This window comes from Babylonia areolata, chromosome 12 (assembly GCF_041734735.1).
Source record: "Babylonia areolata isolate BAREFJ2019XMU chromosome 12, ASM4173473v1, whole genome shotgun sequence".
Classification (NCBI taxonomy): Eukaryota; Metazoa; Mollusca; class Gastropoda; order Neogastropoda; family Buccinidae; genus Babylonia; species Babylonia areolata.
In genome coordinates this window covers 34,731,292-34,757,243 of record NC_134887.1, presented here as the reverse complement: position 1 = coordinate 34,757,243, position 25,952 = coordinate 34,731,292, and the positions used below count along the sequence as shown (strand labels likewise).

The window sequence follows — 25,952 nt, the reverse complement described above, 5'->3', positions numbered from 1 at the left end:
CCTCCACAAAAGAACAGGCTGTCTTGCCTCCTAGTTTAAGAGTGACAGTCCTTCACAAAAGAACAGGCTGTTTTGCCTCCTAGTTCGAGAGTGACAGTCCTTCACAAAAGAACAAACTGTCTTGCCTCCTAGTTTAAGAGTGATTGTCCTTCACACAAGAACAGGCTGTTTTGCCTCCTAGTTTAAGAGTGATAGTCCTTCACAAAAGAACAGGCTGTTTTGCCTCCTAGTTTGAGAGTGATAGTCCTTCACAAAAGAACAGGCTGTTTTGCCTCCTAGTTCGAGAGTGATAGTCCTTTACAAAAGAACAGGCTGTTTTTCCTCCTAGTTCGAGAGTGATAGTCCTCCACAAAAGAACAGGCTGTTTTGCCTCCTAGTTCGAGAGTGATAGTCCTCCACAAAAGAACAGGCTGTTTTGCCTCCTAGTTCGAGAGTGATAGTCCTCCACAAAAGCTGTCAATCAATTCCCATTGCAGTGGGGGCGGGGTGTGTGTGTGTGTGGGGGGGGGGGGGGGGCGGTGCAGGGGGAACCATCGATGACACAGCTCTCTGCTGCTGGCCCATCTGTTACCTTTTTGTCAATCTCCAACGATATGTACCAAGCTTTGGGCCCATTGTGATGAACCGACATTAAACAGACAGTCCAACCAAATCCATTTTGTTAAATAAGATTAAACCATATACAGAGCACTTTCTGAATGATTTCAGAAATAGTTATAAAGTAGAAAGATATATGCATTCAACGGAAATGTCAAGCGTTGTATTTATGAGAAAATGGTGTCCATATATAAAACAATAACCCATAACAAAATATTATGAAAGATCAAAATGCAACAATAATAATGAAGGCTCAATGATATATATATATTTTTTTAAACTTGAACAGATGTACGTGAATGTGTAAGTATGCGAGTATGTAAATAATATATGTATATGTGTATATTCATGTGCACTTATGTGTCTGCAGTAATAATGTTTAACACGACTGTGTAATGGGTGTTTTATATAATCACGTATAGAAAACTAGAGGAAATGTGTTCATACATAAGATATCTCATGTGTGGGTTGTGTTCTTTCCACATTACGTTAGCTAAGCAAAGGGTCCATAACTCTGTGCCGATGCTAGGTATAATGTCTATTATATGTTATAAAACTGCACTGTTACACATGATGAAAATGTGTCCACCTTGACCAAACTGATAGAACAATATATTATAAGTATAATGACTTAAATATATTGAAAAAAAAAAAGTAAAAGAAATCATCCAGGTAAAAAATAAAATAAAATAAAATAAATCCATTTTGTTATATAATTACCCAGCCACCCACACAGGCGGGCCATGCCAGGGTTGACTATGCATGAACAAACAGGTCTTCTTCTTCTTCTTCTGCGTTCACTCGTATGTACACGAGTGGGCTTTTACGTGTATGACCGTTTTTACCCCGCCATGTAGGCAGCCATACTCCGTTTTCGGGGTAGTGCATGCTGGGTATGTTCTTGTTTCCATAACCCACCGAACGCTGACATGGATTACAGGATCTTTAACGTGCGTATTTGATCTTCTGCTTGCATATACACACGAAGGGGGTTCAGGCACTAGCAGGTCTGCACATATGTTGACCTGGGAGATCGTAAAAATCTCCACCCTTTACCCACCAGGCGCCGTCACCGTGATTCGAACCCGGGACCCTCAGATTGACAGTCCAACGCTTTAACCACTCGGCTATTGCGCCCGTCGAACAAACAGGTCAAACGCACCCACTAATGCACACTCATTTTCCAGATGTGATGGAGCACACAAACAGACACATACACACTGCTTGTAAACAGCCTTCCTTCATCTTGGTCTCTGGCCAAGGATAATCACTGTCCAAAATATCCATAGCAATCAATCTGGTATCCGTATCAATCAATCTGGTGTCCATATCAATCAATCTGGTATCCATGACTGTGTAATGGGTGTTTTATATAACCACGTATAGAAAACTAGAGGAAATGTGTTCATACATAAGATATCCCATGTGTGGGTTGTGTTCTTTCCACATTACGTTAGCTAAGCAAAGTGTCCATAACTCTATGCCGATGCTAGGTATAATGTCTATTATATGTTATAAAACTGCACTGTTACACATGATGAAAATGTGTCCACCTTGACCAAATTGATAGAACAATATATTATAAGTATAATGACTTTAAAAAAAAAAAGTAAAAGAAATCATCCAGGTAAAAAAAAAAAAATAAAATAAATCCATTTTGTTATATAATTACCTAGCCACCCACACACAGGTGGGCCATGCCAGGGTTGACCACGCATGAACAAACAGGTCAAACGCACCCACTAATGCACGCTCATTTTCCAGATGTGATGGAGCACACAAACGGACACATACACACTGCTTGTAAACAGCCTTTATCTTGGTCTCTGGCCAAGGATAATCACTGTCCAAAATATCTATAGCAATCAATCTGGTATCCATATCAATCAATCTGGTGTCCATATCAATCAATCTGGTATCCATGACTGTGTAACGGGTGTTTTATATAATCACGTATAGAAAACTAGAGGAAATGTGTTCATACATAAGATATCCCATGTGTGGGTTGTGTTCTTTCCACATTACGTTAGCTAAGCAAAGTGTCCATAACTCTGTGCCGATGCTAGGTATAATGTCTATTATATGTTATAAAACTGCACTGTTACACATGATGAAAATGTGTCCACCTTCACCAAATTGATAGAACAATATAAGTATAATGACTTAAATATAGTGAAAAAAAAAAAGTAAAAGAAATCATCCAGGTAAAAAATAAAATAAAATAAAATAAATCCATTTTGTTATATAATTACCCAGCCACCCACACAGGTGGGCCATGCCAGGGTTGACTATGCATGAACAAACAGGTCTTCTTCTTCTTCTTCTTCTTCTTCTTCTGCGTTCACTCGTATGCACACGAGTGGGCTTTTACGTGTATGACCGTTTTTACCCCGCCATGTAGGCAGCCATACTCCGTTTTCAGGGTAGTGCATGCTGGGTTTGTTCTTGTTTCCATAACCCACCGAACGCTGACATGGATTACAGGATCTTTAACGTGCGTATTTGATCTTCTGCTTGCATATACACACGAAGGGGGTTCAGGCACTAGCAGGTCTGCACATGTTGACCTGGGAGATCGTAAAAATCTCCACCCTTTACCCACCAGGCGCCGTCACCGTGATTCGAACCTGGGACCCTCAGATTGACAGTCCAACGCTTTAACCACTCGGCTATTGCGCCCGTCGAACAAACAGGTCAAACGCACCCACTAATGCACACTCATTTTCCAGATGTGATGGAGCACACAAACAGACACATACACACTGCTTGTAAACAGCCTTCCTTCATCTTGGTCTCTGGCCAAGGATAATCACTGTCCAAAATATCCATAGCAATCAATCTGGTATCCGTATCAATCAATCTGGTGTCCATATCGATCAATCTGGTATCCATATCAGTCAATCTGGTATCCATATCAATCAATCTGGTATCCATATTAATCAATATCAATCAGTCTGGTATCCATATCAGTCAATCTGGTATCCATATCGATCAATCGCACCATCTCAGGAGAAAAAGAAAAAATTATAATAATCTAATCTTTCTTTTTTTTTTCTTTTTTTTTTTTTTTTTTTGGTTCACTTACCAGAGAATCCATTTTCAGAAAATCTGATGAGATCAGTATAGACACGACATTGTTGGCTTCTGAAAATAAAAATAAAAGATTAGAGGGGGGTGGGGGGGGTTATCTCCTCTTTGTTATCTTCAAAACTAACTAAACCTTTCAATCATAACAATAATAGTAACAGTAAGAAGATTGATATATAGTAACAAACACAACAACAACAATAATAATGATAACAATAACAATAATGATAACAATAATAATCAATAACTAGCAGTGGTAGTAGTAGTAGTAGTAGTAGTAGCAGCAGTAGTATCAATAGCACATTAGTATAGAGCTTTCATTACCTTCTCAAAGCACTTCACAATGTCAGTCAGACACAAAGCACACACACACACACACACACACACACACACACACACAATCAACTACCCCACACCCACACCTTTCCCAATCTCTCCCACCAACCCTCACCCCTAGTCCACCACCACCCCTGCCCAACCCCCTCCCCTGCCCACCCAACCCCCCCCACCCCCACCCCTTGCCCACCCAAACCCCCCACCCCCTGCCCACCCAAACGCCCCCGACCCCCTTGCCCACCCAAACCCCCCCAACCCCCTTGCCCACCCAAACGCCCCCGACCCCCCTTGCCCACCCAAACCCCCCCAACCCCCTTGCCCACCCAAACCCCCCCCGACCCCGTTGCCCACCCAAACTCCCCACCCCCTCCCCTGCCCACCCAAACCCCCCCACCCATCCCTGCCCACCCAAACCCCCCACCCCCTTGCCCACCCAAACCCCCCAGCCCCTCCCCTGCCCACCCAAACCCCCCCAACCCCCTTGCCCACCCAAACCCCCCACCCCCTCCCCTGCCCACCCAAACCCCCCCAACCCCCTTGCCCATCCAAACCCCCCACCCCCTTGCCCACCCAAACCCCCACCCCCTCCCCTGCCCACCCAAACCCCCGCACCCATCCCTGCCCATCCAAACCCCCCACCCCCTTGCCCACCCAAACCCCCCACCCCCTCCCCTGCCCACCCAAACCCCCGCACCCATCCCTGCCCATCCAAACCCCCCACCCCCTTGCCTACCCAAACCCCCCACCCCCCTCCCCTGCCCATCCAAACCCCCCACCCCCTTGCCCACCCAAACCCCCCACCCCCTCCCCTGCCCACCCAAACCCCCCCACCCCCATCCCTGCCCATCCAAACCCCCCACCCCCTGCCCACCCAACCCCCCCCCCCCAAACCCCCCACCCCCCATCCACTGCCCCCCCCCCCCCTAAACCCCCCACCCCCTGCCCACCCATCAAACCCCCTCCCCCTGCCCATCCAACCCCCCTCCACCCCCACCCCTGCCCACCCAAACCCACCACTCCCTGCCCACCCAAACCCACCCCCAGCCCCCCCCCTGCCTACCCTAACCCCCCCCCCGCCCTCCACCCCCCCCCCCCCCACACACACACACACACACACACAAACAACTCACCGAGTCGAGGCGCCTCCCCCACCTCCTTGGTGCCCCGCTTGACGTACTTGATCAGCCAGTCGAAAATCTGGACGTCGCAGTGAACGGAGATGTCCACCTCCTCACAGCGCTGAGTGTCCGTGGAGAGGTACTCCGCGAAGTACTTCATCTCCACCACCAGCAGGTCCCGGGGGCAGTAAAAGTCCTTCTTCACTGCAAAAAAAAAAAAAAAAAAAACCAAGAGAGGCAAGGCCTTCAAGACTCACTTGTGATACACTTAAAAAAAAAAAAAAAATCTAATCGTTAAAATGTGTTCTGTATTTGTTATTATATAAAGCTTCACGTTTAAAAAAAAAAAAAAAAAAAAAAAAAAAGTCCTAACCAGATTCGAACCCCGCGTGTTCGGGTGAGAAGAAACTGCCTTATCCATTACACTATCGTGGCTCCCTAACTGACATTCTAAAATTTAACATTTGAACATACTTTTTTTAAAGGGCGATAAATCGATTGCGGTATTCGCAGTGAGAACGATGTTTAAATAATATTATTCTGGTGTATCTTGGGCATTCAAAAAATCTTTAAGGGCAATAAAAAAAAAATTCTTAAAACATAGATTCACTTTGTTTACACAAGTGAGTCAAAAAACAGCAACAGAGCACAAGCATGCACATTACACACTGTTCAGGTCCTCAAAACTCGGCAATATTTTCAGGTCCTCAGAACTCAGCAATGTTTTATTGATATGGATGGATATGGATACTTATATAGTGCCTATCCTTGGTCGGAGACCAAACCCTAAGTGCTTTACAATCACAGAGTCATTGGCACAACAGGCTGCATGTCATGTGTATGTCTGTGTGTGTGCGTGTGTGTGTGCGTGTGTGTGGATATACTTACAGCTCTTCGCTTCGTCACATACGTGAATCACCATCATTGGACTGAAACACACACACACACACACACACACACACACACACACACACACACACACACACACACACACACACACACACACAGAGTCATCTGACTTGATAAGTGAGCTGGAAACAGTAAGCACAAGAGAGAGAGAGGCAGAAAACAGATAAACAGACAGACATACAGACTTAGAGAGACACACACAGAGACAGAGAGAAACAGAGATCGAGAGAGACAGAGAGAGAGAGTGAGTTAAGAGAGGGAATATGCTCATGTTGAATTCAATATGGATGCTTTATCAACATAAAGATCATCTTACTTTTTACTTGACAAATCTACATTTTTTATCTTGAAATTTCTTACACTGAACACTAGATACGGGACAGTCAAAAAGCTTCATCTTTTAAAGCACCAAACTGTACAATATCTCCCATAATGCAACGGAAGTCTGACTGCTTACACAGCTGTTGCCATGTTTATCTGTTGTTTTTTCCACTGTCTGTACTTGTCTGTTTCAGTTTGACCTTCAAATATTATGAGAAAACCCTTACTTGTGTACCGAGTTTCCTTAGAATAAAGTCAAAGGTTCTGTGGCCTTCAACAGCCATAACAGCAGCGGGAGGTTATCGGTCGTAGCTACTTTCGTTTTCTCCGCATAGGCGGATAGTAGTTTGCACAGGACAGGAATGTCAGACCCCTGCCGGAGTCTGCACTAGTGGGTCACGGTTAAGTATGTGTAATTAAAAAGATTTTTTTTTTTTTGCATGACTCACCCTTGTTCCCCGCTGTCTCCCCCCCCAGTGGCACCCGTGGCTGTGGACGGCTCTCGTCCATCTTTCAGATCTTCAGGGTATCGGTGAAAGGGGAAAAAAAAAGAAGAAAAAAAAGATAAGAATAAGAATAAGAATAACTTTATTATCTCCTTCGACGGGCGCAATAGCCGAGTGGTTAAAGCGTTGGACTGTGAATCTGAGGGTCCCGGGTTCGAATCACGGTGACGGCGCCTGGTGGGTAAAGGGTGGAGATTTTCACGATTTCCCAGGTCAACATATGTGCAGACCTGCTTAGTGCCTGAACCCCCTTCGTGTGTAAACGCATGCAGAAGATCTAATACGCACGTTAAAGATCCTGTAATCCATGTCAGCGTTCGGTGGGTTATGGAAACAAGAACATACCGAGCATGCACACCCCCGAAAGCGGAGTATGGCTGCCTACATGGCGGGGTTAAAAACGGTCATACACGTAAAAGCCCACTCGCGCATATACGAGTGAACGTGGGAGTTGCAGCCCACGAACACAGGAGAAGAAGAGAAGAAGGAGATAATTTTCTTCTTCTTCTTCTGCATTCGTGGGCTGCAACTCCCACGTTCACTCGCATGTACACGAGTGGGCTTTTACGTGCATGACCGTTTTTACCCCGCCATGTAGGCAGCCATACTCCGCTTTCGGGGTGTGTGCATGCTGGGTATGTTCTTGTTTCCATAACCCACCGAACGCTGACATGGATTACAGGATCTTTAACGTTGCGTATTTGATCTTCTGCTTGCGTATACACACGAAGGGGGTTCAGGCACTAAGCAAGTCTGCACATACGTTGACCTGGAAGATCGGAAAAATCTCCACCCTTTACCCACCAGGTGCCGTCACCGTGATTCGAACCCACTCGGCTATTGCGCCCGTCTTTATTATCTCCAACTGGAGAAATTATGTCAGGTGCATTATCACAACACAGACAAGTAAACAACATGGGGAACATAGACAGCAAAAACAAGGATGAAGCACAGAGCACAAACGCCTGCGTGTCGCCCCCTCGCGAAGCGCCACCTGATAATACAAAGTGTAGGTGGTGGTACGTGTTCGTTCATAAACCTTCATCAAAAATACATGTTCATGTCATTATGATACCAAACATGCATGTGCACACACGTTATGTATACACACACACGCGAAGCACCACCTGATAATACAAAGTGTAGGTGGTGGTACGTGTTTGTTCATAAACCTTCATCAAAAATACATGTTCATGTCATTATGATGCCAAACATGCATGTGCACACACGTTATGTATACACACACACGCGAAGCGCCACCTGATAATACAAAGTGTAGGTGGTGGTACGTGTTCGTTCATAAACCTTCATCAAAAATACATGTTCATGTCATTATGATGCCAAACATGCATGTGCACACACGTTATATATACACACACACACGCAAAGCACCACCTGATAATACAAAGTGTAGGTGGTGGTACGTGTTTGTTCATAAACCTTCATCAAAAATACATGTTCATGTCATTATGATGCCAAACATGCATGTGCACACACGTTATATATACACACACACACGCAAAGCACCACCTGATAATACAAAGTGTAGGTGGTGGTACGTGTTCGTTCATAAACCTTCATCAAAAATACATGTTCATGTCATTATGATGCCAAACATGCATGTGCACACACGTTACGTATACGCACACACACAGACACATATGCGTGCACATACACACACACACACACACAAACACACACACACATGCTTATACACACATGTGCTCTCTCTCTCTCTCTCTCTCTCTCTCTCACACACACACACACACACACACACACACACACACACACACACACGCGCGCGCACACACACACACACACACATACACACACACACACACACACACACACACACACACACACACACGCGCGCGCGCGCGCACACACACACACACACACACACACACACACACACACACACACACACACACACACACACACACATACACACACTGCAAAGTAAAATTTCATAATGACCTCTTCATTTGTTTCTGCAAAGTGCTGAATCACTTTTCCTTCATCAAATGATTCATTTTCCATTCAATCACTTCTTTCATTCTCACCACATTAACACACATTCTTACACCCATGACTGCTAATTAGGAATGAAGCATACCACAGCACTTGGGGGGAAAGGAAATAATCTATAAAAGTAATTCCTTTTTGCCTTGTGCAAAATGTACTTATCTACTGACTTATTCATTCCTTCATTCACTGTCACTGTTTTTTTTCCTGATCCTTGGCTGCAATTAGCAATGTTCACTCTTATATATAATATGTACAAATGGGCTTTTGTGTGCATGACCATTTTTATCCTACCATGTAAGCAGCCATACTCTGTTTTTTTGGGGGGATGCGTATGCTAGGTACGTCTGTGTTTCTATAACCAGTCAAACCGACTGGCATGGATTGTGGGAGCTATAGCATAGTGAAGTGATGGCCTAGAGGTAACGCGTCCGCCTAGGAAGCGAGAGAGAATCTGAGCGCGCTGGTTCGAATCACGGCTCAGCCGCCGATATTTTCTCCCCCTCCACTAGACCTTGAGTGGTGGTCTGGACGCTAGTCATTTGGATGAGACGATAAACTGAGGTCCCGTGTGCAGCATGCACTTAGCGCACGTAAAAGAACCCACGGCAACAAAAGGGTTGTTCCTGGCAAAATTCTGTAGAAAAATCCACTTCGATAGGAAAAACAAATAAAACTGCAGGCAGGAAAAAATGCAAAAAAATTGGGTGGCGCTGTAGTGTAGCGACGCGCTCTCCCTGGGGAGAGCAGCCCGAATTTCACACAGAGAAATCTGCTGTGATAAAAAGAAATACAAATACAAATACAAATACATTTGATATGCGGAATGTGAACATGTATGGGGCGGCATGGGGGAGGGGCAGGAGGGGGGAGGGGAGGTGTGGGGAGTGGGGGGTGGGGGGGTGGGGGGGGCATGCACTAGCAAGTCTGCACACATGCTGACCTTGGAGAATGGACAAAATCATTTAATCGTTAAACCACGAGGAACAGTCTGGATTGGCCACCCAGCACCCTACAACCGAGAGCTCATGTGCTCTAACAAATCTGCTATTATGCTCACCTTTAGTTTAATGCATTGGATTGTACTGTATTGTCGCATCACATCGCATTGCACTGTATTGTATTTCACTGCATTACATTATATTGTTATGCATTGCATTGTATTGTAATAATTTTGTTTTTGTTTTGTTTTGTTTTGTTTTTTACATGTGCTACATGCATGCTGCACATGGGAACACAGTTTATCATCTCATCCGAAAAAACGACCACCGAGACCAGCAAACAAGGTCGAGTGGGGGGAGGGGAAGGGGGGTAAGGGGGTGTGGAGTAGAACCCTGGCCTGCATATGAGCCTCCAACCCGTGGATATTCGCTTCCTAGTTGGACACACTTCCACTAGGCCACCCGCCCACTTACCATACTGGTCTGTGTGCAGTTGATCTAGCTTTGTCTTACAGCTAACTGTAGAGTTTGGCCAGCATAGGTATTGCAGCAACCCTAAATTTTTTTTTTTTTTTTTTTTTTTTTTTAATCTGGCACAACGCTTCAAAAAGGACATAAACAACCATCCCTTCCCAGGCTGCCAGCACCACTCTCTTTGTCTCAGCCTCAATGCTCCTTTCCTTGCATGCAGTGACCGCTCACGGCACTTCTACCCTGACTCTCTGTGGTGTAAAGACCTCTCTGTACTAGTATGACAGTCAGTCGTGTGCGACTATAACCACCAGAACACCATCTGCTGTCCTGGCTATCCGGGCTAGAATTTGATTATAGTGGAGAGCGTCTTGCCCAAGTTACATCCCTACTCTCTTGGCCAAGAGGGTTTTTAGAACAGTCGACATTGGGACAGTTCCCAAAGGCCAACTTGCACCCAAGGCTGCAGCACTAACAGCCAGTGCAAACTTGCCTACGAATTTCAGAATCATAGTCCTTAACAGCTGTAAATGAGTTCCTACTGCAGTGGAGAAACCACTGATCATACAGCTCTCACTTCGCTGTTGGCCCAACTGTAAGCTTAAGTCAATCTGTGATATAAGCGGAGCACTGAAAGGCGCTGTGTGCTAGCAGCCAATAGTTGAACCGAATTCAGTGTCTAAAAGTCCAAACCAGTGACTTCTCTGGGTGTAATGAATGAACATTAAAGCAACAACAACAACAGTGTCATCATTATCATTATCATCACACTGTGCTGAACTGAACTCCTGTCCTCACCCCTTCTGCTTGGCGGTTTCCGCCGTATCATCATTATCATTATCATCACACTGTGCTGAACTGAACTCCCGTCCTCACCCCTTCTGCTTGGCAGTTTCTGCCCTATCATCATTATCATTATCATCACACTGTGCTGAACTGAACTCCTGTCCTCACCCCTTCTGCTTGGCGGTTTCCGCCGTATCATCATTATCATTATCATCACACTGTGCTGAACTGAACTCCTGTCCTCACCCCTTCTGCTTGGCGGTTTCCGCCATATCATCACTATCATTATTATCACACTGTGCTGAACTGAACTCCCGTCCTCACCCTTCTGCTTGGCGGTTTCCGCCGTATCGTCATTATCATTATCATCACACTGTGCTGAACTGAACTCCCGTCCTCACCCTTCTGCTTGGCGGTTTCCGCCGTATCATCATTATCATTATCATCACACTGTGCTGAACTGAACTCCCGTCCTCACCCTTCTGCTTGGCGGTTTCCGCCGTATCGTCATTATCATTATCATCACACTGTGCTGAACTGAACTCCTGTCCTCACCCTTCTGCTTGGCGGTTTCCGCCGAGCTGAGACTGTGGCGGGACTCGGTGTCCACGTCAGCCAGAATGGTGCTGCTGCTGCCGCCGCCGCCGCCAGACCCTATGATGGCCTTGGCCATCTGCTGGGTGGCCACGCCGCTGCTGGCCAGCAGTTCTTCATAGCGCCGTGCACACTGCCGATACACAGTTCAATTCAATTCAATTTAAAAATGCTTTATTGTCTGCTTCAACCAAAACAGAAAATTCTCTTTCGTCTCACATCATGCCCGTGAAAACGAAAAACTGGCACACCCTTCACTTATCACCACACACACATCAGTTATCATGTAAAAAAGAAAAACATTTGGGTAAGATTATATTACATGATAATTTTGAGTGAAACAACTGTGTGTGTTGTGTGTGTGTGTGTGCGCGTGTGACTGCCTGTGTGAGAGCGTGTGCACGCGCATGCGCACAAGCGTGTGTGTGTGCATGCATAGGTATGTGTGTGTGTGCGTGCGTGCATGTGCCTGCCTGTGTGAGCACATGTGCGCACACGTATGTGTACGTTTTCAATCATTATAAAAAGGGAAAAAATCCGTAAGATAATTATAACATTGAAAAAGACAAATGCTCATCAACAAATAAAATCGAAAAAACGAATGAGCAACTGGCGCACCCTTCCTTGATCACAATGCACATAATTAGGAACTATCATGTAAAAAGAAAACATTTAGTTAAGAAAACAAAGTTACATTTTAAGATAAAGTGAAACATTTCATAAATATGAAAGGAAAATATTCCGTAAGATGATTATAACATTTTAAGACACAAATGAAATTAAGACAGATAACCTTTACACCCAGTTTCAGGTTCAAGGAGGTGTTAAAGTGTGTGGACTGATACATGCATCTAAGCTACACCACATCCGTTTAGAAAATTATTTTCTCTCTTTTTTTTTTTTTTTTACTAAGAGCAGATGTCTTATTGATATATAAGCTAATAAGCTAAGTGGAGTGTGATGGCCTAAAGGTAACGCGTCCGCCTAGGAAGTGAGAGAATCTGATTCGCGCTGGTTCAAATCACGACTCAGCCGCAGATATTTTCTCCCCCCCTCCACTAGACCTTGAGTGGTGGTCTGGACGCTAGTCATTCGGATGAGACGATAAACCGAGGTCCCGTGTGCAGCATGCACTTAGCGCACGTAAAAGAACCCACGGCAACAAAAAGGTTGTTCCTGGTAAAATTCTGTAGAAAAATCCACTTGGATAGAAAAAACAAATGAAACTGCACGCAGGAAAAAATTTTTTAAATTTTAAAAAGGGGGTGGCGACATGCTCCCCTGGCGAGAGCAGCCCAAATTTCACACAGAGAAATCTGTTATGATAAAAAGAAATACAAATACAAATACAAATATCCTATATTGAGGTTTGTGTATATATATATATACAAAAAATAAATGAAAATTAAATAGATAAAGAATAAATAAGTAACAAATAAGATAATTATTCATCTTAATAACAAAACATAAAACTGAGGAATGAGATAATTACATAAACTAAATAAATATACCAAAACATAACAAATGGGTAGATACATGGAAGGCAAATGATTAAAAAAAAAAAAAAAAACCACCAAATAACAACACCAAATTAAGTGTTTGTTTGTTTGTTTCACTGTCAGCTGGTAAATATTTTCCATATTAACAGGCTGTTGAACTGCCGGATTATTTTAGAAAGTTATAGCTAAAAAAGAATGGCTGGACTGCATTTTATGGATGGATGCTATGAGCGAAGCTAATACTCATGGTGCAGTGGAACAGCAATAGCAACTACTTCTCCCTCTCTTTCTTACTGCCTCTCATTCTATCTCTCTCCATTCCCCTACCACCGCCACCCCACCCCACCCACACACACACACACACACATCACCACCTCCCTCCCCTTTTTCTCTCTTTCTCTCTCTTTTTCTTCATTTTTCTATCACTAATTTGTACACACACTGATATCCACCAAGCATTCCTACTCACACATATGCCCGATACACTGTGTTTCACTGCAAACATACATTGACATACCCAAATGCACCCTAACATACACACCCACTCACACACACTTACACACACAATCATCATGAATTTTCAAACACACAGACACACAGACACAGACACAGATACACAGACACAGACACACACACACACACACACACACACACACACACACACACACACACACACACACACCAACCGCTTCACCAATCAACCAACCTAACCCAATCCAAAGCAACTAAATCAAATCAAATGAAACCAAACCAAATCCCTAACCCACCACCCAACCCAAACCACACACACACAAATCCCCATAAACATCACTTCACTCTCACCTGACTAGGCGTAGTTCCTGGAATCAGTCGAGCGATAGCATCCCAGTTCTTGGAGTTCAAACGGTTGAAGTCAGGGGAGGCAATCAAGGTCTTGAGGATCAGATCGAGGGTGACCCCGATGCGAGACGAAGGCTCGACGCTCGTCATTGTGGTCGGGCCCCTTATAGTGATCACTTCTTCTTCATCTCAGAGAGCAGCCAGAATGTTGAGGTTTCCCCTTCACTTGTAACTCAACTGCATCCAGAAATCTGTTTAAAAAAACATATATACTTGTTTGATTAATACCAGCAACTCAACTAAAAAAAAAATTATAATCATCATTGTCATTATGATTATCATCACCATCATCATCATCATAACAAAATGGGGAAAAAAAAGAAAAAAAAAGAAACAAATTTGTTTTCATTTCTGCCTGTAACTCGCCACTGCACTCAATAATTTAATATGCTGGGGGGAAAAAAAGACATAAACTGGCAAAATATCATGATCTGTCAAAACAAAACCAAACATTTTTCATAAATGCTGTTTGTAGTTACTCACCATTATAAACACTATGATTTTGTAGACAGGGGAAATTTTTTTAACTTTTATTAATAATCTGATATGATCACTGTATCTTCTTCTTCTTCTTCTTCCGTAAAGTCTCCTCAGTCAACAGGCTGATTATTATGAGACTGTGAAAGGGGGGATCTGCTTAAAAAAATAAAAAATAAATAAATCAAATATTTTTTTTTAAAACCTATTCTGCTTCCTATTTCTTTAGCACGAGATTACTCACATTCATACCACAAAGTGACACCCCCCCACCCCTACCTTACCTACTCACTAGCCTACACAAAAAAAGGTAAAAGCTAAGTGTGGAGCTGCCAGCAGGCTACCACGGTCGCTTTTCATCCATTACTATGGACTAGCTGACCCCAGGTTGCAGCTGGCAGCTCAGGCCCGCCATATCCTTCCACTCATCCATTCACACAACGAGACAGAAGTATGAAGAAGTCTACTGAAGAAGCTTGTCGACCCATGACCCAAATGTGTCGGGGGTCTTGGCATCAACAGTATCCTGGGGGAGGGAGTTCCAGTCCTTCTTCTTCTTCTTCTTTCCGTTACACGACCAACATCGACTTGCCGATGACTCTGTCGTGGTTCATGCATGCTGGGTATTTTCGTGTCTCCATAACCCACCGAACACTGACATGGATTACAGGATCTTTAACGTGCGTATTTGATCTTCTGCGTGCGTATACACACGAAGGGGGTTCAGGCACTAGCAGGTCTGCACATATGTTGACCTGGGAGATCGTAAAAATCTCCACCATTTACCCACCAGGCGCCGTCACCGTGATTCGAACCCGGGACCCTCAGATTGAAAGTCCAACACCTAAACCACTCGGCTATTGCGCCCGTCCACAATTGTTCTTGGGAGGAACGACATTAGCCGGTAGTCGGTATCTGCAGCTATGTTCAGCATCCTGTGATAACACCTCATTTCCTTGTCTTGGACTCTTCTTTCCAAATCCGCTGTGAGGGTCCATGCTTCGAACGCATTTGGGAAGATGGAATAAATTAATGCACCCATGAGCATGTAGTGTAAGAGTTCATGTAATTATTTGAAATAAACCTGCAAGTGCCTATTTAACATTCAGTGTAATGAGTTAAAAGGGATTTTGGTTCTCTAAAAGCTATGCGTACTGATGGGAATTTTTGCAATATGACAAAACAAAAATAAATAGGCACTGTACAAACCAGCACATAGATCCACGAAAAATATGCTGACACTTGGCTTGGCGTTGTCAGGCAGCCATTTTGGAATTCCTCGTCTTCTTTAAGATAAGACCATTTCGGTTTAGAGTGTTTTGTCAATTGTAAAAAACAGTTCTTTACTTTATTGCACCCATAAATCTTCTAAAGGAAACAAAAAGTAAAATCTTACATCGGATATTACGCTAGTAGACTTGATATTCAAAATCAGAGAAATTTATTCATAAACCGTTCCCAGTTCTGACGTTAAACGGTACACATCCAACAAGTAACCGTAACTCCATAAACTTGTACACAATCATCCATGCGCGACTGCATCTGAATCCTGATTAATGCATACGATCTGACGGGGCGAGGGGCGGATACAGAAAGCAGAAAAGGTTGATTTTGTTTGGTTTTCTTTCTTCTTTTTTGTCTCCTTTTTCCTCCTGTCCTTCTGCCAGGGCCGCTTCAGTGCAGTGACACCTCACGCCGTATGAATCCCCAACACTGCCACACCCACTAGCTTGATGTGTTTGCTGCAGAACCAGTGCCAGCTGTCGACAGGGAGCTAACATTGTAAGCTTGCCACGAAGTCACACACCAGAGGGGAGTAACTTCATATTTTAGCATCCTAAACTTGGGGGGCTATGTAAACCTTATAAGTGCCAGAATAATCAAGTTTGACTGTGGGCCCTCAACACTGAAGAAGAAGAAGAAGAGAAAAAATATCGTGTGTTTTAACTTTTATGGCGAACGTTTTACAATGCAGACATGTGATGTATTATTTGTGACGTCAGAAGTCACACTTCTAACAATAATAAGTTACTCTTTAAAAAAAAAAAAACTATAAAAAAAACCCAATAAAACAAACAAACAATGGGAAACGATCCATATTATGAACTGACACTTGTCGATGTAAGCCACTATGATTTTTGTAACTTACCTTTGCATATTTCGGGTATGGGGGGAGGGGGGTAGGTTAGTATTTTTAAATGGTTGTCTTGTCTATAATCCTGTGATAATCCCTATACAGGGCAATAATCCACAATAGGGAGGTGCGCTCTAGATGACAACTCTACGCCCTGGTATTCGGCTTTCTCCACCGTCTGGAGTTCCACATTATGCAGAAAGTAGTAGGTGGTAGGGAAGGGCTTTTCCTTGTCACTAGGAGGACATGACATTTGCTGGCATTGAATGACATTTGCCAAGTCTTCTCCCAAGTTCGTTCAGATCTTCCTGGAGGGCGTTGGTATCTGCTTGGGACCTGATCTGCCAGTATAGGATGGTGTCATCTGCAAACAGACAGATCATGGATCTGATGTTTTTCTTGATGTCATTGATGTAGATGACAAACAGGGTCGGGCCAAGGACAGATCCCTGAGAAACCCCAGAGGTCACTTGGCCGATGGTGGAGATCTGTCCTTCAACGTTCACTTGCTGGGTTCTGTTGGTGAGGAACTCTTCAATCCAGCGAAGAGTTTGCCCTCAGATTCCGTGGTGACAGAGTTTGAGAAGGAGGCAGCGGTGAGGCACCTTGTCAAAGGCCTTTGAGAAGTCCAGCAAGATGGTATCCGTTTGCCCTCCCTTGTCAAGCGCTGCTGCCAGGTCATCCACTGTGAGGATCAGTTGTGATTCACAGGATCTTCTTTTGTGAAATCCATGCTGGGCATTGACAATGATCTTGTGCTTTTCAAGGTGTAATGTGATGGCACTTTGAATGATGTGTTCCATCAGTTTGCCACAGACGGATGCCATGAAGATGGGACGGTAGTTTGCTGGGGAGCTCCACTCTCCTTTCTTGTTTATTAATTTTCAGTGAAATGGATGTAAATCTGAAGTTAAACTGTAATCAGTTTGATATGGTCACAACTGCATTTGGATTTTTTTAAGTAAACAGAATTAATTTGTGGAAATCATAAGCTGAGAGAATGGTCTGAATTGTTTTATTGATAATATTTCTTTAAAGTGAACTTCTGTTATTTGCACACTTCTTGATTGAATGGTTGTTGAATGAATCTTTGAATTTAAAACATATTGATGGAGTCTCCCATCGGGTAGGTAGGCAGGCTTATCTGTCGATGTGTGTCCTCATATGGGAGAAGAGGCCGATTCTGGATGTGCAGCACTTCCCACAGGTGTTGCAAGGGAAAACGTCTCCAGAAGTTGAGCCCTGCTTCCTTCGCTCACGTTTCTTCTGTTTTAGAGTTGTGCATGCGTGTGAATGACTGGTGTGAAAGCGCTCAGATTTGTCTCTGCACAAGATTCAACGCTATGTAAATACTGTCATTATTATTATTATTAATTCCCCACATTGACCAGAACATTCATGAAATATGGAACTGCAAGACAAGTGGTACTGCATCCAACTAGGGAGCAAGTGTCCACAGGTTTGAGTACCATATGCAGACCCTTCCCCCCTCCCACACACACACACACACAACACACACACACACACACACACACACACACACACACACACACACACACACACACACACACACACACACACACACACACACACACACACTACACACACACGTGTGCGCGCGCGCACGTGATATGATATGGAAAAAAAAGAAGCAGAAAATACTGATGGAATTTTTTTTTTTTTTTTTCTCAAGGCCTGACAAAGCGCGTTGGGTTATGCTGCTGGTCAGGCATCTGCTTGGCAGACGTGGTGTAGCATATATATGGATTTGTCCGAACGCAGTGACGCCTCCTTGAGCTACTGATACTGATACTGATACTGATGGAACTGTTGTGTCCACCAGATGGCAGAGAACTCTGACACAGCATCCAAATCCTCCACGGAGTCGGGCTCAAGCATGGGGCTGGGCATGAGAGCCACAATTAAATTAATACGCGCCAAGTTCTCAGGGGTGAAAGACGTCAGCACGGAGACTTTGCACAGCTGGCTGCACGGAGGAGCAGAGGACCAGAATGTTGTGTTGATGGTGAGTGACCTGTAGTTGAGCCCCTTGAATGATGCTGAAGAGTATTTCTTGTCTGTCTGGTCACTGACTGAAGGCCGGTCATCTTCACTGTGATTGAATGAAACTGACCTTATGTCTTACCATCTTTTTTTTTTTTTCTTTTTTTTTTTTTTTTTGCTGCCCCATCATCTGCACTGTTTCAGTGGCATTACTCCTACGCTGCTCATTCCAAGTTGGGTTTTTTTTGTGTGTTTGTGTGTGTGTATGTGTGTGTGTGTGTGTGGTTCTTGATGTTTTTCACATTTTCAGTTTATTTTGCCTTCAGTTTCATTGTATGTTTGTTGTTCTTCTTCTTGTTGTTTTTTTAGTTTTCCTCTCAGTTTACCATGCCTTCAGATATTGAATAGAATAATTTTCTTTTCCTTCTTCTTCTTTTTTTTCTTCTCCTTAATGTACCAATTGTTCCAGTTTTCATCGCTTTGTTACTTTTAATAGACTATTCAAGTTCCTATTCTTATTCGTCATTCTTATTATTTTACTTTATTTCAGTTTATTTCTTTATTTTTATGTTTTGTGTCGTTCTTTATTTTTTTTATGTTTTGTATCGTTAAATGGGCAGAATTGTAAAAAGGCCTTTACTGTGCCTAATTCTTTACCCATTACAGATTCAGTCAGTCAGTCTTCTTCTTCTTCTTTTTCTTCTTCCTCTTCGTCTTGTTTGTCTCTTCACAGTGTCAGTCCAGCCCATCTGATGAATGGAGCCATGGAGCTTGGTGCCCAGTAGGGTTGGTGTCGTCCTCTCCAGGTCCTGTCTGGAGCCATGGAGCTTGGTGTGCAGTAGGGTTGGTGTCATGGAGCTTGGTGTGCTGGAGGGTTGGTGTCATGGAGCTTGGTGCGCAGTAGGGTTGGTGTCGTCCTCTCCAGGTCCTGTCTGGAGCCGTGGAGCTTGGTGTGCAGTAGGGTTGGTGTCATGGAGCTTGGTGCGCAGTAGGGTTGGTGTCGTCCTCTCCAGGTCCTGTCTGGAGCCGTGGAGCTTGGTGTGCAGTAGGGTTGGTGTCGTCCTCTCCAGGTCCTGTCTGGAGCTTGGTGGGCAGTAGGGTTGGTGTCATCCTCTCCAAGTCCTGTCTGGAGCTTGGTGGGCAGTAGGGTTGGTGTCGTCCTCTCCAAGTCCTGTCTGGAGCTTGGTGGGCAGTAGGGTTGGTGTCGTCCTCTCCAAGTCATGTCTGGAGCCACGGAGCATGGTGTGCAGGAGGGTTGGTGTCATCCTCTCCAGGTCCTGTCTGAAGCCATGGAGCTTGGTGTGCAGTAGGGTTGGTGTCGGTTGGCTATGCAGTGTCTCTGAGCCCCTTCAGGATGGGACAGAAGTGACGAATATCTTTGTATAATGAGCACATGTATATATTTTACCAGCTGCCATGGTGAAGTGGTAAGCATTGTGGACTGACAAGTGGGAGGGTGTAGATTCAAGCCCAATCAGAGGTGGGGTTTTTGGGTTGTTGTTTTTTTCCAGCCTGTGGCCAGTTCTTACTCAGAACTAAGCGTGCTATATGGGCCCAGATGGTGAGACTGGGACTACACAGTTATGAGTAATCCACCTCATGGATGCATCTTTGGGACCGTTGCTCAAATTCCTTGACCAACACCCGCCATGTGTGTGTAGCTCTTTAGCCAGGATATATGTTGTGAGAGTACAGCCTTGTCAGGTAGTCCCCGAAGCTAAAATGGACCCTTATAGCAACATTTCATTATCCACATCGACATTCTTTATAGATTTTTTTTTTTTTTTTTTTGTCCCAAATTCTGGGGCACCAAAAAAACAAGCAAAAAAAAACCCCCAAAAAATTGTTCATTTCTACTAGGACTGCCGAGATGAGGGTGAATATGATGTGAGCCATCTGGCAGGGGCACAGCGTGTCGACTGGCAAAATGGTGATCCTCAGCAGCTCCTGGAGAGCATCCCTTCTGGTGAGTTTCTTCTTCTTCTTCTGCGTTCACTCGTATGCACACGAGTGGGCTTTTACGTGTATGACCATTTTTACCCCGCCATGTAGGCAGCCATACTCCGTTTTCGGGGGTGTGCATGCTGGGTATGTTCTTGTTTCCATAACCCACCGAACGCTGACATGGATTACAGGAATTTTTAACGTGCGTATTTGATCTTCTGCTTGCATATACACACGAAGGGGGTTCAGGCACTAGCAGGTCTGCACATATGTTGACCTGGGAGATCATAAAAATCTCCACCCTTTACCCACCAGGCGCCGTCACCGTGATTCGAACCCGGGACCCTCAGATTGACAGTCCAACACTTTAACCACTCGGCTATTGCGCCCGTCAGGTGAGTTTGTTCAAATAATGATGATAGTATCAACAAGTGTACCCCCTATTTGTAGAGGCACTGCTGCAGAGTTGGTTTTGTGGTGGACTGCTGATCCTGTGTCCACCAGTGATCCGGGTTCCAGTCCTCGTTTTGGCATGATGTTGTGTCTTAGGGAAAGCACTGTACTCCATTTGTATTTGTATTTCTTTTTCTCACAACAGATTTCTCTGTGTGAAATTCAGGCTGCTGTCCCCAGGGAGAGCGTGTCGCTATAATACAGCGCCACCCTTTTTTTTTTTTTTTTTTTTTCCTGCGTGCAGTTTTATTTGTTTTTCCTGTCAAAGTGGATTTTTCTACAGAATTTTGCCAGGAACAACCCTTTTGTTGCCGTGGGTTCTTTTACGTGTGCTAAATGCATACTGCACACAGGACCTCGGTTTATCATTTCATCCGAATGACTAGCGTCCAGGCCACCACTCAAGGTCTAGTGGAGGGGGGGGGGGGGGGAAATATCGCTTCCTAGGCGGACGTGTTACCTCTAGGCCCTCACTCCACATTGTTTCTCACTCTACCGGTGTGTGAATGGTTGAGGAGAGGATTGAGCCCTGTCTTTCTTTACTGAGCCCTGGACAAGTTAATAATAATAATGGATACTTATATAGCACACTATCCAGAAATCTGTTCTAGGTGCTTTACAAAAACGCTTTGTTAACATGAAACATTACATCTGTGTTACATACACATACCAAAATATGACTACACACACACGCACGCACGCACGCACACACGCACGCACACTGCATACATACATTTTAACAATACATGTGTATCTAACAGCTACCCTAACACATACGCACACATAGGCAGGCACAAACTTTCATAAACGCACGCACACACAATACACATTCATGTACATGCATGTAGTTATGTACACATACATTTGTATACATACATGGTCAAGCACAGCTAACGCAAAGGAAGTGTACCGGCCACAAATTGAACTAACTGCTGAGGGAAAAGGTGAGTTTTGAGACGAGATTTAAAAGATGCGAGGGAATCAGAATGACGGAGGTTATCAGGGAGCTTGTTCCACGTCTTTGGCGATTGAAAAGAAAACGATCTGTGTCTATGGGTCTTACTTCTGACGAGTTGTGGAGATCCATTCATTGTAGAAGACACTGGGATCTTTAACTGGAACCTTTTATTAACATTTATGTGGCACTTTTCAAAGTCTCACAGCACTTTAACATAACATGTCAGTCACACAGACAGACAGCTAACATGCATGCACATACACACACACGCACGCATGCACGCACGCACGCACACACACACACACACACACACACACACACACACACACACACACGTGTGCACGCGCACAGATGCACGCACGCATGCACGCACGCACGCACACACACACACTCTAATACTCATCCACACACTCATGCACGTGCATGCGCTCACACACACACACACACACACACACACACACACACACATTTTGATTTTGATTTAAAGGATGTGAGAGACTGTGACTGACTTTTTTTTTTTTAATATGTATATATATTTAAAAGGCAGTGAATTCCAGGCTTGTGCAGCTGGAGAACCAACAGCTCTCTCACCATGTTTCCCCTCTGCTGACTTTGGGAATGCAAAAAAAGATTCCGGAAACTGGGACTGAAGATTGACTGACTGAAACCATTTATTGTCAGATTAACTGTTTGTTGTACTGACATTTTCGCAACCATTTGAATAAAATATCAACTGAGCAACACAAGGAAATTCTGATTTGAGGGAAGGTATGATTTAAAAAGAACATATTTAACAAATCAATTTACCAAATTTGATTAATATCATTATCTCAAAAAAATATTCTAACGCACACACATGCTCCCATACGTGTCTCCCCCACCCTCTCCCTACATACATCCATGCATGCACACAAACGCCCATTATAATTCCCCCGCCTCATTCCCCTGCCCACTCACTCACACACATACACTGAAGATGCTGAGAAACATGTGCTTTATTTCATGTTGATGCTTTCAGACAAACCATGCACTGTGGTCTGCTACTGCTCCATAGGCTACAGGTCTTCTGCCCTGGCTGACAAGCTGCAGGCATTTCTGCAGTCTGGTGACAAAGGTAGTGGTCTTTTTTGCACTGAGAGTAACTGCTCACAGAGAGAGAGAGTAGAGAGAGAGAGAGAGAGAGTGTGTGTGTGTGTGTGTGGAGATAATATGAATCTCTCTCTCTCTCTCTCTCTCTCTCTCTCTTTCTCTCTGTCTCTGTGTCTGTCTGTCTGTCTGTCTGTCTCTCTCTCTCTCTGCATACATAAATATATATATTTATTTATTTATTTAGAGAGATATATATACATGAGTTTGTGTGTGTGTGTGTATGTGTGTGGAGATTATATATGTCTCTCTCTTTCTTTCTCTCTTTCTCTCTCTCTGTCTCTGTGTCTGTCTGTCTGCCTGTCTGTCTCCCTCTGTCTGCATACATACATATATATTTATTTATTTAGAGATATATATATATGTATGTGTGTGTGTCTGTGTGTGCCTGTGTCTGTGTTTGTGCAATGGTTTAGAGAATTTGTGCTTTGAGGACCTGTCACTCATTTTCCTCCTTTTTGCCTAAAGGTTGCATGCACTAGCCTTCCATCATTCTTTCTATCAGCAATGTACATATGTTACTTGTTTATATGAACATAAGAAAACAGTGGTGATGATGATAAAAGGACATTTGGTACACCCTATCTAATGATACAAAAGCTCTGGGTGTTTACAATGAAAAATACAATGATGTATGCATACTACAAAAAAAAACAAAAAAAACAACAAAAAAACACAAGAATCCACCTGCATGCACACATCCTCCAGTTCCAACTCCAACCCACAATCCCACACCCACTCCACACAAGACGTACACACACACACACACACACACACACACACACACACACACACAAAACACACACACACACACCCACGTACACGCCAGCTCATAAACAGACATCAAATTGTATATTATCACCACGTATTATGAATGCAAACTAGCCGTTACTTATTTACGTAAAATTCACATCGAATTATATTTTGACAGCACAATTTATCAACGCAGACTTGCTGTTTCTTGTCAGTTTAAAATGGCATCATATCAAGAAACACCTCACCTCTGTCTGACGGGTGCAGTAGCCGAATGGTTAAAGTGCTGGACTTTCAATCTGAGGTTCCTGGGTTCGAATCTCGGTGCACCTGGTGGGTAAAGGGTGGAGATTTTTCCGATCTCCCAGGTTAACATATGTGCAGACCTGCTAGTGCCTGAACCCCCTTCGTGTGTATGCGCATGCAGAAGATCAAATACGCACATTAAAGATCCTGTAATCCATGTCAGAGTTCGGTGGGTTATGGAAACAAGAATATACCCAGCATGCACACCCCCGAAAACGGAGTATGGCTGCCTACATGGCGGGGTAAATAAATAAAAACGGTCATACACGTAAAATGTTACATGTCTGTCTGAGTGTGTATGCGTGTGCGTCTGAAATCTGATTGAATGACACAGGAAACGAATGATGAGCGCCCAGTGGCAGCCGTCAGTTGGCTCTACCCAGGTAGGCAGCCTGTGGTGCAAATGTCCCCCGTGTATGTAAAGCGCTTAGAGCTTGGTCTCTGACCGAGGATAGGCGCTATATATAAGTATCAACATCAATCAATCAATCAAACCTCTTGCACAGGTAAAACTGCGGGTGTACAGCCCGTGCAAGTGTACAACCTGGAAGGTTCCCTTTTCAAGTGGGCGAACGAGGGGCGGCCCATGATCAACGTGATGGAACAGCCCACCGTAGTCTGTCACCCCTACAACGCCGTGTGGGGCAAGCTGCTGAACAAGGACCTCAGGTGTTCTGATGTCCGCGGGTCCAAGGTGTAGGCTGAGCATGTCGTTGCCACAGTCCGTGCAATATCTTCTTTTTTTTTTCCTTTTTTTTTTTTCTTTTTTTTATTAGAACTGGAGAGATTTTAGTGGTGCCATATCACCAGGTCCAGAAAGAACTACTGCTTGTTTTTCGTTTTTTCTTTTTTTTTTTTTTTTAATTTTTAGGGGGTCAAGGTGGAAACCCATCCATCTGTTGTTGTGAGCAAAGGGGGGGGGGGGGATGCAATATTATGACAACAGACACATGGTATTATTAACACAGAGCACAGAGTATTGTTACCATCAACATTGAATGGATGACACATTGCTGAGTATCTTGTAAAGTTTGACAAACAAGATAGCGAGGAAATGTATTACCACAAAATCATTTGGGGAGTGAGGTGGTCATTTCTGGTGGGAAAAAAAAACAAAACAACAACCTTGGTTAGTCACTTGCTTTGTTTCATGTGACTGGAAATGTCATGACAGTATATAGCTAGTGCATTTGGTGAATTGAATTATCTTTGTTGTTGATATGCCCATTTCTGGTACAAAGTTAGTGATGAAGTATTTGCATTTCATTTTTTATTTTCCATCAATGCATTTTGATTGTGATGTATATGCAGTGTAACATGGTTTTGGACAGATTGTCTAATAGTTGGTCACAAACGTAGCCAGGTATATGGCATAGATAATGAAAAAACCCACCAAGACACCATGGTGAAATGGTTAGTGCTACAGACCGACAGCTGGGAGGATGCAGGTTAGAGCTTCGTCAGAGGTAGTTTTATTTATTTATTTATTTATTTCCCCCTTTAATTGTGCTTCCTCAATTACCATGATTACATTACAGAATCCATGGCCTGTTTCAAAGTATGTGCCAGTATTCATTTGACAGTTTTAAACAGTATTTTTATTTAAAACAATTTCACAATACAACACAGTTTTAGATGAACAGGACAACAAGTGATAAAGTTTTTATACACAGTCCTGAGAGATGCAGACACCTGCAGTGCTGGTCAG

General features: G+C 43.9%; 2 protein-coding genes across 8 annotated transcripts in view; one reads left to right on the top strand and one right to left on the bottom strand.

Annotated features, from left to right (window-relative positions):
- LOC143288565 (SANT and BTB domain regulator of class switch recombination-like) overlaps positions 1-15,871 on the bottom strand; it is a 66,810-nt gene extending 50,939 nt beyond the window's left edge. For 4 of the 6 annotated variants that reach the window (XM_076597174.1, XM_076597171.1, XM_076597173.1 and 1 more), the window contains exons 1-7: positions 15,756-15,871; positions 14,013-14,260; positions 11,653-11,824; positions 6,818-6,887; positions 6,027-6,067; positions 5,151-5,342; positions 3,683-3,741 (exon numbers count right to left, since the gene is read on the bottom strand). In XM_076597174.1, coding sequence (XP_076453289.1) covers positions 3,683-3,741; positions 5,151-5,342; positions 6,027-6,067; positions 6,818-6,887; positions 11,653-11,824; positions 14,013-14,159 — 681 coding nt within the window. In that variant the 5' untranslated portion in view covers positions 14,160-14,260; positions 15,756-15,871. Of the gene's footprint in view, positions 1-3,682; positions 3,742-5,150; positions 5,343-6,026; positions 6,068-6,817; positions 6,888-11,421; positions 11,630-11,652; positions 11,825-14,012; positions 14,261-15,755 lie in introns of those variants that run through there. The other 2 variants (XM_076597172.1, XM_076597177.1) reach the window with 2 other exon arrangements.
- Positions 15,872-16,057: 186 nt separating this feature from the next.
- LOC143288168 (putative adenylyltransferase/sulfurtransferase MoeZ) lies at positions 16,058-25,666 on the top strand. Of its 2 annotated transcripts, none has more exons than XM_076596470.1 (5): positions 16,058-16,150; positions 18,524-18,706; positions 20,545-20,650; positions 23,058-23,153; positions 24,751-25,665. In XM_076596470.1, the coding sequence occupies exons 2-5, from the start codon at positions 18,524-18,526 to the stop codon at positions 24,942-24,944; spliced, it is 579 nt and encodes a 192-aa protein (XP_076452585.1). In that variant the 5' UTR covers positions 16,058-16,150; the 3' UTR covers positions 24,945-25,665. The 2 variants fall into 2 exon arrangements, with proteins under 2 accessions (XP_076452585.1, XP_076452586.1); XM_076596471.1 differs by having other exon boundaries at positions 16,064-16,328; positions 24,751-25,666.
- Positions 25,667-25,952: the final 286 nt, after the last annotated feature.